The sequence below is a fragment of the Ascaphus truei genome, chromosome 7 (assembly GCF_040206685.1).
Source record: "Ascaphus truei isolate aAscTru1 chromosome 7, aAscTru1.hap1, whole genome shotgun sequence".
Lineage (NCBI taxonomy): Eukaryota > Metazoa > Chordata > Amphibia > Anura > Ascaphidae > Ascaphus > Ascaphus truei.
In genome coordinates, this window is record NC_134489.1 from 97150121 (window position 1) to 97166095 (window position 15975).

The 15975-nt window shown below is 39.6% G+C and overlaps 1 protein-coding gene across 3 annotated transcripts in view; it reads right to left on the bottom strand.

The window, feature by feature from the left end:
- Nucleotides 1–3939: 3939 nt before the first annotated feature.
- MGAT5 (alpha-1,6-mannosylglycoprotein 6-beta-N-acetylglucosaminyltransferase) overlaps nucleotides 3940–15975 on the bottom strand; it is a 211532-nt gene continuing 199496 nt past the window's right edge. For all 3 annotated transcript variants that reach the window (XM_075609542.1, XM_075609541.1, XM_075609540.1), the window contains exons 17-18: nucleotides 12272–12512; nucleotides 3940–12162 (exon numbers count right to left, since the gene is read on the bottom strand). In XM_075609542.1, the coding sequence (XP_075465657.1) occupies nucleotides 12314–12512 (199 nt within the window). In that variant the 3' untranslated portion in view covers nucleotides 3940–12162; nucleotides 12272–12313. The remainder of the gene's footprint in view (nucleotides 12163–12271; nucleotides 12513–15975) is intronic.

The following is a 15975-nucleotide window of genomic DNA, read 5'->3' on the forward strand; positions in this document are numbered from 1 at the left end:
TTCTTCATAAAAATAGCAGATGAGATAAAGGGAGGGGATTTATAAAAGTCTCCCAGCCTAAAAAAAACCCCAAATGTATCAAGATAACACATGCTCTAATTTTCAATGTATTCATGTTTCTACAGCAGTTCACTGCATCAGTATTTCCCCCATGCAGCTGGGAGATTGACAAATAGCCCCCTCATGTGGCAGTGTCTTGAACTACTGCAGTTTTGTAATGTTTGAAAGATAGAAGTTAGCTTGTGTTCAATGTGTACCAGTAAGAGGTTTGAATGTCTTTTAATGTATTGTACAGTATATTTGCAACACCGCACTGTATTAAAAATTCTTAAACAGCAATACAAATAAATAGAACTTATACAGTGAGTACAGTTTACTTTACAACCATATCACATATGCATTGCACAATAAATAAGAATTAAGCACAACAAATTTTATACAAAATTATTTTATGTTAACTAAACTATGAAACAGGTTGGAACATATCCCACCAGAACAGACGACGAAGCCTGCATCTCCGCCAGAGAAGCAGCTGCACTAAAGGGAAAAATATTTCCAAGAATTTAAAAAAAAAAGTCTATTTTATTTTTTGAATGCTCATTTAATTAAGAAGAAATCGCTATTTTAAAAATACATCGAAACATTCATGCAAAGAAGCACACGTGTACATATCAAAACCAAATGTATAGTTATGTATTTACCTCTGGTTTGAGAACAGCGTTCAGTCATTCAGTTGTACCATATGTGAATACAACTAGACGTACAGTAATCTGGTAAGAAGCAGTGTTTCTGGGTTGTCATATTTAAAGTATTCTGTGAAAATGTTCTCTCTTAACCAAACATCTGTTAGAACCTCTCAATACCCTAGAAGCAAATACGTGTCCGTTTTTCTTTTTACCGTGATTGTAATTAACATTGTACAACTATTCCCTGGATGTATTCTAATCTACATGATGAGGTCTTCCTGAACAGCGGTGCATTCAACTAGATACTTTGACCAATAAATATTTCTTCCAAAAGACCAGCTAGTGTTTTATTATTGTAATTCCTTCGCAACCAAAAAGTGGTTGAGAGAGAGTGCGGTGGGGAACGGTGATTCACTCAGTGCTAACATGGAATAATCTTGTCAGCGATTCTTGGGGACATTTGCTTACTGTGCAACAGGGGATGGCTTTTAACAATAAATAATGGACTGAATGGGGGTGAAATCTTCCCAGGAAAGGGGAACACTGCTTCACAGCATATTACGTAGGAGCTCCATTTCTTATTTCCATGGTCCAACTGAAGAGTGGCCAACCCCAGTCCACAAGCCGCCTCCCCCCCCCTTCCCCTTCCAACAGGTTAGGTTTTTAGGATATCTCAGCTTCATCACAGGTGGCTCAATCAGTCCCTGCTTCAGCACAGGTGGCTCAGTCTTTGACCTCGCCTCTGAGTCAACTGTGCCGAAGCAGGGATATCCTGAAACCCTGACCTGTGGGGGGGGGGGGGGGGGGGGCGGGGGGAGTGCTTGAGGACTAGAGTTGAGCACCCCTGGTATAACTGCAAACCAAGTAACTTTAGCAAACATTTAACCCCGTCTCTGTGAATCCTTTAACCTCTGTGCAAGTAATGTATTCACTAGTAGCAATCCACACCTAATTATATCTATAGAATATCAATTGGGCAATGGGCACTCCGGTAACACTGGTGGGCTGGAGCTTTGTCCCGCACTCTTTTTGCCGAAATCGTCAGCACTGGAAAAGTTATATGTCCCAGTCAAGTTATGTATTTTACTCCAAATTACCACGGAACTGGACACAGCGATGATGTCTCATCTGTATTCTTTCCTGTTAATGGGAGTGTGTCGAGAAAAGGAATAGGAAAAAACTGGAATACCTGAAGAATGAGCACCATCTAGGGGCAATAGTTGGAAAGTGAGCATTGTGGAGGGTTCATGACAGTTTGTGTTCTCTTGTTATTTATAATGCACCAATCATGTATCCAGTGCCTTATATACAGTACATCCTATGATTGGTGCATTGTAAAGACAACATATGGAGAATCTTACAAATCACAGGAGTCCTTGCCTCAAACAACTTGGCATCTACCTTTTTCATTATTCCTATACAAAAAGGTAAATTGTAAGTATGGGATAATTAATAGTAGCACTCTGCCAATTCAAAAACCAGATACACTGTCAGATACTTCATAAATCTACATGCATCATCATATTTAAAAAACATTTTTATATGAATTCCCAACAAGCCTGTTTAACGTATTTGAACAAGAAAGATAGATTTTACCAGGTAATACATTTAGCGTTACCTCTCGTTTTCAAGTATGTCCTGGGCACAGAGTTATGATGACAATACATGGTTACATTAAGAGAGCAGGGTTAAACATTATATACAAGACATTGCGTGCACAATTAAAGAATGTTATAGGCGTATACGAGAGGCTACGCTTATAGTGACGGCGACGTCGCGTCAAAACAAATGCATTGCTGCCGTCGCGTGCACTTATAGTAAGCGCGACGGAGCGATGGCTTGGTCGCGATCGCTGGAAGGCATCTCAATTTGATTTTTCCAGTGACCGCAGGCTGACGTCGCCAGCACTATAAGCGCCGCCTAACAGAGACCAGATTAAAATGTGAGACAGCTTTAGTTTTGAAAGAACTTACACTGGTGACGGCTGTGAGAGTCTCCGGTAGATTGTTCCAGTTGTGGGGTGCACAGTGAGAGGAGCGGCCGGATACTTTGTTGAACCTTGGGACCATGAACACTCTTTTGGAGTCAGATCTCACATAAATGCTGCATGTGGTAGGGGTGAGGAGCTTGTTCAGATAGATGGGTAGCTTACCCAGAAATTATTTGAAGGTAAGACAGGAGAGATGAACTTTGCACCTAGACTCGAGTGATGAGCAATCTAGTTCTTTGAGCATTTCGCAGTGATGTGTGTTGTAGTTGCATTGGAGGAGAAAGCAGCATATTGAATTATAGAGGGTATCAAATTTACTAAGGTAAGTTTGGGTTGCCGTGCCATATACTACGTCCCCATAGTCTATAATTGGCATTAGCATCTACTATGCGATGCGCTTTCTGACGAGCGGGCTTAGGGAGGATTTGTTCCTATAAAGTACACATAGTTTGGCATAGGTTTTGAATGTCAAGATATCGATGTGCAACTCAAATATTAAACAGGAGTCAAACCATATGTACATATATTTAAAACTAGTAAAGGAGCTAGGATGGTATTAGAGCTGGTCCTGATCGGAAGCTCCATCTCTGGTAGCTTTAGAAATGTAGCCTTGGTCCCAAATACCATTGTTACAGTGTTTACAACCCGTTTATTTTGGGAAATCCAATTTTCAAGTCTCAAAAAAAAAATCAGATTAAAGTACGTGTTCAAGATCAGAGAGGCTAGGGCTGTGTGCATATAGGATTGTGTCATCCGCATACATGTGTATTGATGCTCCCTTACAAGCTGTAGGCAGATCATTGAAGACTGAGAAGAGAAGGGGCCCCTGAACAGAGCCTTGAAGGACACCGCAAATTGATATCCAAGGGGTTGGAGTTAGTGCCAGAGATAGACACGTTGGGATCTACCCGATAGGTAGGAACGAAACCAGTTTAAAAGCATGGTTCCCTATTCCAGAGCACTGGAGTATGTCAAGCAAGATAGCATATACAGTATCAAAAGCTTTTGCAACTTTGGGGGGTTAGTGATACAAAGCATATTCGCACTAGACTTCTTAAATGTACCCATGATATCTTTTTATAAGAGCAGATGAGTAAGGTTAGTTAAAGCATACCTCTAAGCCATAAAATCAAGAGCATTAAGCACCTTTTAATCATAGAATTTGTTTCCATTAACTCTACAGTACATCTGTTGTGAAGGAACCTTTATACTTTTTTTGTTCATGTAATATAATCTATCAGAGTACAATGGACACCAAACTCGCACAAGAAAAAATGATTTATTGAAAAATAAAATTCTCCATAGTTTTATTCTACAACAATGAAAAACAAAGCAATGCTTTATGTCAAAGGTACATACACATACTGAGACATTTACAGCCCTGTTCAGATTCCCATACTTTCTATACAGCTCAATTATTTAGCAACGGTATACAAAAATTGTTACAATCTCTACTTTGTGAATGGTAAACTGCATCAACAAAATATAATAGAACACATTTAGACAAGTTAAAAATAAATCAACAATGGATAAGACAGGACATGCTTGTTAGAATCAGGATCGGGAAGTATTTACAATGCCAGATTGTGACAGTAATAAATATATCAGGATATATATTCTCCTGTTTCCACAGTGGGCGGGGCGGGAATGTGTGAATGTCTGCAGCGCACTTCAGTATCTACTTCTACAGCAAAGTGCTTTAAAATGTGATTTTTATAAATATATTTATATACATCCCATATATTTCTACAAAAGGTTGTGATGGTGCTTCTTGTTCGTGACGTCTCAACAAAAATAATACAATTATAATCTCAGGACAACATAACATCGTTTATTAGATGCAGGACCGTGGACGTTAGTTCTTAAGCATCAACAATGTACAGTAGAACAGCAGCATCTTACATCACTGCATAATAGGGTTTAAGAGAGATTGGGTTTAATGGACCAATTACTCATGCACACAGTTATGCCGAATTACCAGGAGATGAAGTGCATGGCCCTTAAACAGAGTGAGTGTAAGGACAGTAACTATTGCTTATTCCAAAGCATGCATGTTTTCTGCAAGTCTTCTACAAAATAAGTTAAAACTAATTTATTGCAATTGATATTGTAATAATATCTTTGCACACAGTTATTTCACTCAACCGAACCAGTCACAATATCTTGAGCACGAACAGGTACTAATAGAGGCGCTATCACAACGGTTGTTACTCCGCTTTCCAGACAATCACAAAAAGACCAAAACAACCATTCCACAACGCCCTTAAGGGAGGTTTGTACGGGTACCACTGTCACAAGCTATACATTGTGTCCAGCATCACTTGGACAGCCTTATTTCAACTATATGTCCACTAGAAGTCCAACAAGGTAGGAGATATTTAAGTTCATTTAGTAATTGTGTTCTTTAGGTTACTAAACGAGCACTTTGAATACTCATTAACCGTTATAGTCAGAATGCTATGATGCACCTTTTACTGCATCTCATGGAATAGACCAATTACACCTCTAATGATCATTAGAATAAGATTGGTATACAGTAAATGAGAGGTGCTCAACTCCAGGCCTCAAGACCCACCCCCAACTGGTCAGTTTTTAAGGATATCCCAACTTCAGCACAGGTGGTGGTCTTCAACTGTGCCACTGATTCAGGCACTGTGAGCCACCTGTGCTGAAGCTGGGATATCCTGAAAACCTGGCCTATTGGGGTGTCTTGAGGACTGGAGTTGAGCATCCCTGCCATAAACATGATGCTGCATTGTTTAAATGGGAAACAATTGTTACTTCTGGTAACAGAACACGTTGCTCTGTACCACCAAACCAATATCAGGATGACCGGCTTCTTCAGCACGTTACAAGTTGGGCTAATTTTGTGGGGGAACGTTATCCCAGCACTTCCACCCCCCTCCCCCTTAGTTCTGGCACCTGTTTATAAAGATGAAGAAGAAATTCCATGTCATTGTATTACATTAGTAAAGTGGCTGTAATACAAACGGTGAAAAGAAAAATATTTGTTCCACATTTTTTTTTTAATTAAAAGCCGAATTTCTGGTATTTTAAATACAACATTCTTTGTTTGGAGATTCAGGCATCTTTTGCCCTTACAACAAAACACCACTGGTTATATGACCAACATATTCAGAATCACAAAAACCAGACTGTCAGAGACAAAAAAAAATAGAAATTTTCCAATATTTCAGGGGAAATGAAAAATATATATATTGATACTGTATCTGCTAGCTATAGGGGTAGCCAACTACAGTCCTCAAAGGCCACCAACAGGTCAGGTTTTCAGAATATCCCTGCTTCAGCATAGGTGGGCCAGTCAAAGACTGAGCCACCTATGCTGAAGCAGGGATATCCTGAAAACCTGACCTGTTGGTGGCCCTTGAGGATTGGAGTTGGCCACCCCCTGTAGCTAATGGTCACTTTTTAAAGTTGCCTGATCCGATTCGGATATATTGTAGAACATATTTGCTGCCTCTGTGCACAAAACAATACTTTGCCACCGACCAACGCTTTAAAATGAGAAAGAAAATCTGAAACAATCCGAGTGCATTTACAAGCTCTGTTATTAGTGCCAGAATCTCCCTCCAATCTCATTCTGAGTCTTAGAACGTGATCGGGGCTGCTCGAAAACACTGTTTCTTGCTCTATTTTGAAAAAGCCCTGAATTACCCACAGTGCTTGCAATGAATATTTAGATCCACAAGCCCACCAAATAGTTTGTGTTCCATTATACATGTTAAAACAGGGCTCATATCACAAAAAAACACCCTTTAAAAAGTTATTAAAGGCACATACCGTATTCAAATTAAATTAAAGCAGCAACTAAATGTGACATTTCCAAGCAAACATTAATGACAGAAAAGGAAATTTACAAACAACACCCTTAAAACGGCAAAATAAAAAAAGCATTTCTATTTATACATGTGCAAATTAACTTGCATATATGAGAAAAATGAGGTTCTCATTGGCATTTTAAGTGTGTATTGTATAAACTCATCATCCTAAAAAAAAAAAAAATCTATTTAATAAATTAATCAAGAATTAACCAAGACAAACACATGCTCTCTGAACAAGACGTTTTTTTTATATATACAAATACATTTTGATCCGTGGGATTCAAAAAGGATAATTAATGTAAGGTTACAGCATATAGCATGTTTGGTAAATTATTTTCATCTATTTTTTTTAAAATTTAACTTCTTATGTAACTTAAAGATCAGTGCAAAGCAACATGTTTAAAAAAATAATAATAATTAGAAAATGCCCATCGCTGTAATGCAGGAACTGGCGGCTTGAAAATCAGAGACCACAGTATTAACGTCAATGGTGGAATGAATCATTAAACAGGACGGTGCATACGGCTTAGCGTGTTGTAGAGATCTATGCTCCATGGCAGTGGGACTGCTTCATTGTGTCTTACAAAGACGGATTGGAATCTAGAGCATAAATTGTATCATTGTAATCGGCAGTGGTGGTAGACAAAATCAGACACAGAAATGGCTGCTTTAATCATCAGACATTCAACTTTTTCCTCTTGCAGACAGCCGCTATGTAGCATTTCTTAGCAATGTTGGCGATGTCTGTAAAGTATTTCTAAGACCATCCAATGGGCAAACACCACCTTTAATTAGAAAGAGTTGGGACCACAGGGATGAGCGTTCCATAAAGTGGCTCTTGTTTTGCCGACTTGTTTCTTGTTTTTCCGATATCCTAGCAGATTTTGGAATGCTATACAAAGATTGAGCTGCTATTCATATACTAATCCCCCTATCGTCATGCTCATGCAGAAAAGCAGCAAACTCACAATTTAATAGTTTACAAGGACTATTGTAGGTCAATATTTTTAAGTGGTGTGTAATGCTCCTGTTCTTACAACCCCCACACTTCCACCCAATTTTGCCCCAAGAACAGATAAACCACAAATACAGCTCTTATAATAAATGTATCACAATAACTTGATAACTGTAAAACGTGATGGATTATTTTCTGGTTGCTAAATAAATCAGGATAACTGATCATCAGAAATTATGCAACCCAATTACGTATATTGTGTTGCTTTTATCATTATAATCATATACGAGTTGTATATGCTTGAGTGGAATAAATGGAGTGTATACATCACAGTTAAATATTTTTGTACAGTGGGTAACCTCTGTTTCTTGAACAGGTCAAAACGAGAAAAAAAACCCTGTGTTATATCACAAGTAACGGGTTAGAACGGATGATTAAAGAGCTGTGCCCAGTTGTGATGTCTTGCATTTGTAAAAGGTTTAATAACAAACCTGAGATGAGCGCAGACACAATAAGGGGTTTCCATGCATTTTCTGACATGTAGACATTAAGGCAGGGGTTCTAAACTCCAGTCCTCAAGACACAACAGGTCAGGTTTTCAGGATATCCCTGCTTCAGCAGAGGTGAGTGCTGAAGCAGGGATATCTTGAAAATGTGGCCAGTGGCCAGGGGGGCGGGGTGTCTTGAGGACAAGAGTTCAGAATTAAGGTATTGCTTTTCTGCATCATAATTTAGTCAGCAGGTCATTTTCCACAGAGTGGAGAGAATTAGGCAGGGACTGTTAACAAAACAACACATTTTAGAGAACTCCATTCATGATCAGCATCAGATGGGGACTTCAAGAATTATCCAGAAATGGAGAAATTATCTGATAAATAATGCCATTATCTTTGCAACATTATGTCTGGTTTGCTAGACACATTTACATTTGTTCTCAATTGAAACGCTCAATACAAAGACAAAAAAAAAATATTTTGTATATTCACTCATGTTAAAAGTTGTTTTAGATGCTGCTATATTAAGAACAGCATGTTATAAAAGTCTGTTATGGGGCAAAATGCAGAACACAGGTTCTCTAGTGAATGACATGTAGAAGTCACAGCTACAATACATTACATTCTGCGCGTGTTTTAAAGGAGCTGTACCCCCTAGGACCAAAGTGAATGGCAGAACCCTGTTTAGTGATTAAATAAAGGCTATTTATACTTACAAATAAAAAAATCTAAACAAGTGAAAGTATTTTTAAATATTTTCTCACTTGTAATGTCAGCTGGATCTTTACTTAATCCCTCTTGTGGTAAAATAGTTTGCGAACCCTCAGAGTCAAATTAACACAGGCTATTTTTGCTCTTTTATGGTTGTGTGCCGACATGATGCTGACACCACTAGCCAAACAGATAAAAGAGAAGAACACCAAGTACAAGATTAGATTTACATCAGACCCAAAGAAAATAGCAACGTATTCATATTTGCACAGGAAACAATTAAGTGAAAAAGTTCCTTTAAAGGTTATTTTTTGGGGCTGCTACATGGGACTCCCACTTTAACATTGGGTTGCAGACCCTTCTTGGAGCAAAGTGGTTAACAAAGAAGCAGCAATACTTTGTGTTGCATTAATTTACACAACTCGCCAGCACCAAAAGGATTAAGAAATTGCAAGTAAAACTATTCAATTGTATTAGAAATTAACACACACAAAAAAAGCTGTTTTCATTGAAACTGGGAAAACAAGGTGGGGTGGGTAATGTCACACTGTGTGTGTTGTGAATGTAAAGAAGTCATTCTGAAAATAAAGTTGCACTAGGTCAGAGGCGGCCAACTCCAGTCCTCAAGGGCCACCAACAGCTCAGGTTTTCAGGATATCCCTGCTTCAGCACAGGTGACCTATGCTGAAGTAAGGATATCCTGTACACCTAACCTGTTGGTGGCCCTTGAGGACTGGAGTTGGCAAGCCCCTGCACTTGGTGCTTTGGGAGCCAGATTCTCTCCGCTCGTGTTGCATTGGTGCGAGCGGCCCATTAAAGAAAGTAATACTGCCTTTTCAGATCACGCATCAGCATTAACGATATATTTTAACCAGAGGATAGCAGAGCTCAAAGTCGGGGACAAACACTGGAGAAGTCAACATGGACTTATTGCATCAATGTGATGAACAGGTTTGATTAGCTGTGTATTTGCCTTCCATGATAAATATGCCACTAACACAAGGCAAGAAAAAGCACTGCTGGGAAAGTAAGTAAACGGAACTCCTTATACCAAACGGAGGACTGATCTACAACATAGCAGTGGCTCCTGCCCCTCAACTGTGATATATGTCGTTTTTAGGACTTGGCATCACTAGAAAATAAAATCGCTTCAAGAGATTTTCAAGAGGGCTCCCTGCCCCTTCCTCAGCACTGGATACGACTGACTGTGTAAACATCTAGTACCCTCAACTGATTGCAAAGAGTTATACAATGTAAGGCTAAGGCCCCGCTCCCTCAGTCAGCGCGCCCGCACTGCATGCAGGCAGCGCGCTGAGAGGCACAGACCGCTATCTGCGGTCTGTAGGGAGCTGGAGTGGGGGGGGGGGGGCGTGGTTTGAACGGAGGGTCTGTCCGTTCGTACCCCCTCCCCGCCTCCGGTGTGCAGGAGCCCGGAGGCCAGGCTCCCTCCTCCTGAATGAAACTGAGCCGGCAAAAAAAAAAAAAAAAAGCCATGATACAGCTCAACAGGCCGCCTCCCTACGAGCTCCTTCCCTGCTCCCCTGCTCACCTCCTCATTGGCTCACACGCGCACCACGTGACGCGTCAACGCTCCAGAACACCATCTTCTGGTAGCGCTGGCCGGCTGACACGTCACATCACGTAGTGAGCCACGGAGGGAGGAGGCAGCGGGGACAAACAGAGTGCAGGTAAGGGGCTGGTGGCGCACGCGACACCAAACGCAGCGGGACCAAGGCCTAACACTTGTCTGGAGGGGACCTGATCACTCATTAAAGTGGTTAGAGCTACAGTAGGTATGTTTCGCACTGCAACACAAGACAGATTTTCCCAGTTCAGGCAGTGCTAAGTGGTGTTTAGAAGCACATTAGTATCAACATACAGTAAGTGTGCAGACATTGATAATCTATGCAGTGCTCCACTGCACACAAACATACGGTATATACTGTGTTTTTAGTGCATTAAGGACACCCTCCGATTTTTCCGTACTATACAGTTTGAGTTCTCACACAGTGCGTTCAACATGATCATGTCCTGCTTCAAAAAAATGTAATAAAAAAAATTAAACTAAACATTTGATCTATTTACTTATCTTTTTCTTTTGAGAGACTGAAGTTTGTGTGTCATAAAAGAAAGAAAAACAAGAAACGTGGGGGAAAAAAAACAAAAAACCTGTCCTGTTCTGAACAAAGTACCCGTTTCCACTCTCTCTGTCGTGCTCTCTCTCACGCAGTTATAATGCCTTCAAGAAGCACCAGGACTAAATCAACTTACCATTTACATCGCTACTTGTAACCTGTGAAATAAAAACATGTAAATAACATGAATATATTTAATTATTTTCCATATGTGGAGTTTTGAGGGGTCTCCGATTCCAGAGAAAGGGGGTGCCCTCCCAAAAATGACAGACAAAAAAAAATATGTACATCCTTCCAGCATCATAAATATCTAGAGAAATATACTCCACATATGTTAAATATATACATAATTATCTCACAGACGTGCCTACTAAAAATAAAAGTAAGAATCCATATACAAGTAGCATATATTTTTTGTTTGCAGTTGCTTTTCTACTGCTACAGCTTATTTTAAGCATTTTCTTTTCCTAGACTATCTTCATATCTAACTAGGACAGTATTTCACAATTATCATACAACAAGGATTCTACATTTTTATATATATATATATATTTTTTTCTGTTAATGATTTTCCCCGCAACTTTAAGACATTTAGATGAAACAAAGAAATGTACAATACTATTGCTCTGTTTGTGTGAGTGGGAGAAAAAAAACTCCTCCCTTTCACAGTATTTCTAATAAGCAGATTGCAAAGGAAAATACATAATAATAACTGTAAACTGTTTCAATGCATCAATGCAATATGAAAACAAACTTTTCACACAGCCAACTTTTAGGGAGTAGTGTTTCCTGTAATGCCAGGTGGCCAACTGCAGTCCACAAAGGCCACCAACAGGTCAGGTTTTCAGGATATCCCTGCTTCAGTCTTCGACTGAGTCACCTGTGCTGAAGCAGGGATATCCTGAAAACCTGAACTGTTGGTGGCCACCTCTTCTGTAATGCCACTTATAACTGTTCAATAATGCAACACAACGGTGTTGCAAAGCCATCAGTAGATTTTCATTTTTAAAGATACGCAGAGTAGTCATGCGCTATAATGCAGCCAACTGTCTGGGGCACACGCGTGGGATGTCGCACATTTGCAGCATGCAGTGAAGTTGAATTATTCGTCAGTCCCAGCATCCTGACAAGCCCCCTCGGGTGTTGCCTCCTTGGCCCAAGCTGCTGAACTTGCGCTGTTCTGCTTTGTGCGCGCCTGGGAAATGCGCGGTGCGGAATTAGGCTCGAGGAAGATGTTAAAAACGTTTAAAAAGGGATCTCCTGTCCTCAGGATTCAGTGCGCGTTACTAAACCCAGGACACGTCCTCTTGTGCACGTTGAAGATACCATCAAACGCAGTCCTTAGACAGCTAAAAATATAAAAGAATACAAACAAACATAAATTTGCCGTTTAAAGGGAAATTCCCCCTGCCAGTGGATTAAAAGTGCAAGAATTCTAGTGCGTGCGCTCTACCTCACCTGCTATTTTTGCCTGTCCAAAGTGAACCAACTGTGCAGATGCTATAGACAATCTTTACAAAGTGCAACTTGTCCTTTCATATAGTCTCTGCAAGGGCAAATTCGTTTGTGGTTGGAATGGGAGCCCGCACAACTGAATAGTAGGAGATCGCCTTGAAGAATACAGTGTTTCCCCTTCTCGTTAATCGATGGGACCACAATATCATTCGCCATTTCAGTTGATTGGCACTGGATGCCAAATCTATAAATAAAAAATAAAATAAAGAACAGTTATGAAAATCCAAGGTTTTACATATTACATTTACAATAGTTCCCATGAGAAAGGGTGACACTGAAATACTACCAATTAGTCAATTTTCCTCAATCTCGCAAAAATCTAACACGTCTCATTGACGCACAAACACACGTGGACACACCTAACCAGCTCCACAGCGATCACGATAGATCTATCAACAGCAATCTATCGAGGTCGATATCATTAGACAGAGAATGTTATAATTTTGTATCATCTCACTCTGAAAACCGTTTCAACTTTCCAGTGCAAGTAAAAAAATCACAGCAAAATACGGTGCATTACTTGAACAAGAATGTTTCCAAACAGAAAGACGCCTCTAACGCCATCTCTGAGCACCGGGTTGCTACTCAAAGCGCGCTCTTTCCAGTGCAAGTCCATGGAAGAAGAGGCGATCTCCACCATTTTTCTTCCAAATCACAATTGATGTACAGTATCAATGCTTTGTAGATGAGACAGTCCCACTTGGCTTTTGAAAACAACTTTATGTAACTGGCTGCCTTAAACACATTTAATCACGTTCAGACTAAACACTCGGCTCCTTTTTATTCTTTGGAAATAAAGATATTCCCCTTTCAGCAGGTGATTAAGATCGGTAAGATTAGATATGGTCAGGTAAACTGGGAAGGTATTTGTATAATTTTTTTATTTTTTTTTAGCAATACTATTGTTACTGTAAAAAGTTTGTAACACAGAATGCAAGATTTAAAAAAGAAACAGTATATATAGATCAATGTAAATTATATAGGAAAAGCAGATTCGTTTGAGCAAACAGATATCCCTGCTAAGTACTGATATTGCGCTTTGATCTTTATCTCCCCCAAGTGAAGGATGAATGTGGATGCCTGGAAGAGACTCCCATTTGGACCCCTAGAATGTTCCTCCCCCCTGTGTATAAGCTTCACAGGGTCATGGTATCTTCGACTAGTTTCTGAGCCAGAAATGTCCCATATCCAAAAGCAGATACAGAAAGACCAAAGGTAAAAGACCCGATCAGATGAACGCCAACCACTTCTTCCAAAGATGACCACTCTGTGAGCCCGTACCAAAGATGAAATGCCAAACTGGAAGCTAAGAGGAGCAAACATAGCTTCCAATATCAGACAAAGTACCTTCTTAAATGACAATAACAGATATAATGGACAGAAGACGCACGTGTGTTTTTTCACCTTTTTATGCATACTCACATGGCGCCCAATAACAAGTACCAGCGTTGATGGGACATGCTTGCCGTGAAAACTAATGACATATGAACCCAATAGGGGCGAGTTCCAAATCCTTCATCATTCTTGTGATTAACCTGATATTATTCAACTATCCGCTGCAATAGTTCGAAAGTTTTTAACGTGAATAAGTATGGATTTCATTCAAGTGCAGGCTAAAAAAAAATTATTAGAAACAAAGGGTGAACTGCGCTCTAATAATCGTGATTAGTGTTATAATGTGATATTAATGTGATATTAATATAATAAAAACCTGTTACTTAATTGGTGAGGATATGCTGCTATATTCAAGGAATGGCTCCACAGACCAGAGCTAGAAAATACAAAGACAAAAGAAACAGCGCAAAAAACCTCATAGTGTAGTATATAAAAATGATATTGTGGTAAAACAGGTGAGTATTGCACGTACATTAAATTCAATAGTTACTAGCAGTACATGTTTTGGACATGTTACCAGTCAGCAACAGATGGTGGGTAAAGATCACCGGATGGCTCCCCTTCTCCTCTCCCGTTTCGTTCAGGATGCCGTGATGCAGGGCAGCAGCCCCTCAGCATGAATACAGCAGTCCGGTGGAATACAGCTGTCTCTCCACGTGTAAACCGTGGCTGTTTGCGGTAGGAGCAGGCTCTCAGTCACTGGCTTCAGGCGTGCGTCTGCACGTGTGGCGTCTGCTTGCAGCGCGCTTCGGATGACGTCATCAAGCGGCGCCGATCACTCTGCAGTCTCAGCCAGCCACGGAAGTTAGATGGCATAGATTGCAGTAACGGAGATGGGGCTAGGTGACAGAAATAGGGTACTGGCACACTGCAGGTAGTATCAGAATGCGCCCTCTTATCCAACGCGTTTCGTACTTCAAAGGTACTTCGTCAGGGATATCGGAGGTCTAGAATGGGGCGCTTCTTATACCAAAACCCTCTCCTGTGATTGGCTGTTTATTTTGAGTCCAGCCTCTCAAACAAATGAGGGAAATTTAAAAAGATAGGACCCCTAATACATATAACTTTATTGAGAATAGGGGAATCCAATCGATAAATAACTAAAAGTATAAAGAAACAAATATTAATAACCATATCAATGTTAAACAACTCTAAACTAGCATGAATTGAAAGACAGTAGATATAAGATACGGATATATATATGAAAAAGACAGGTTGACACTTTCACAGAGATAAATTATTATTGCAGAACTAAAACATTATTAAATAACCTAATTCCTTATTAGTTGTAAAACTTTAAAACCAATAAAAGTATTTTGTACATTTTAAATAATTGAAAATTAGTTTAAAATATTTATTTTAAATTTTTATAAAAAGATTCATAATTTAGTATAAAGACCAGACATCAATTTCTTCGTTTAGTCCTAACGGGGACAGTGTTTGTAATTTGTAGATCCAAACACTCTCTTGTTTAGAGAGCATTTTGTCTCTATCTCCTCCCCTTCTTCCTGCGGGTACAGTCTGAATGCCAATGTATCTAAGACAACTCTCGTCACTATTATGTTTTAACTTAAAGTGTCTGGAGACGCTATGATTCTCTAATCCTAATCTTATATTCCTAGCATGCTCCAGGATTCTCACTCTAAGGTAACGTTTTGTCCGACCAACATACTGGTATCCGCATGGACATTGAAGGAGGTACACTACATATGTCGATTTACAGGATATACAATCTTTTATTAAAAAACTCTCATTTGTAGTGTGTGAAGAAAATTTCTTCCGTTCCAAACTAAGCATTTTACAAGATTTACATTTGCCACAGCTATAGTTACCGCTAGGTCTGATTGGTAGCCATGAAGTCTCAGATGAGGATATAGTTGGAGGTCCAATATCACTAGGTGCTAAATAGTGTTTGAGACTTTTGGCCCTGCGGTATATAAAGCTAGGCTGTGGAGACAAAGAAGAACCCAGAATGGGGTCATTACACAGGATATTCCAGTTTTTCTTAATAATATTCTGGATTTGTGTGTTAACTGAGTTATACTCTGTAATAAATGGAATTTTGATTTTATCACCCTCAGTGTTCTCGTCTATTTGTTTGAAATCTTTTTTAGAACCTTTTTGTATAAGGAGGGATTCTCTATCCATTTTACAGACCCTCTCCAACGAACTTATTAAAAGTGCTCTATCATATCCACGTTCTATAAATTTGTCCATTAAAACGATGGATTGATTTTCAAAGTCAATTTGTT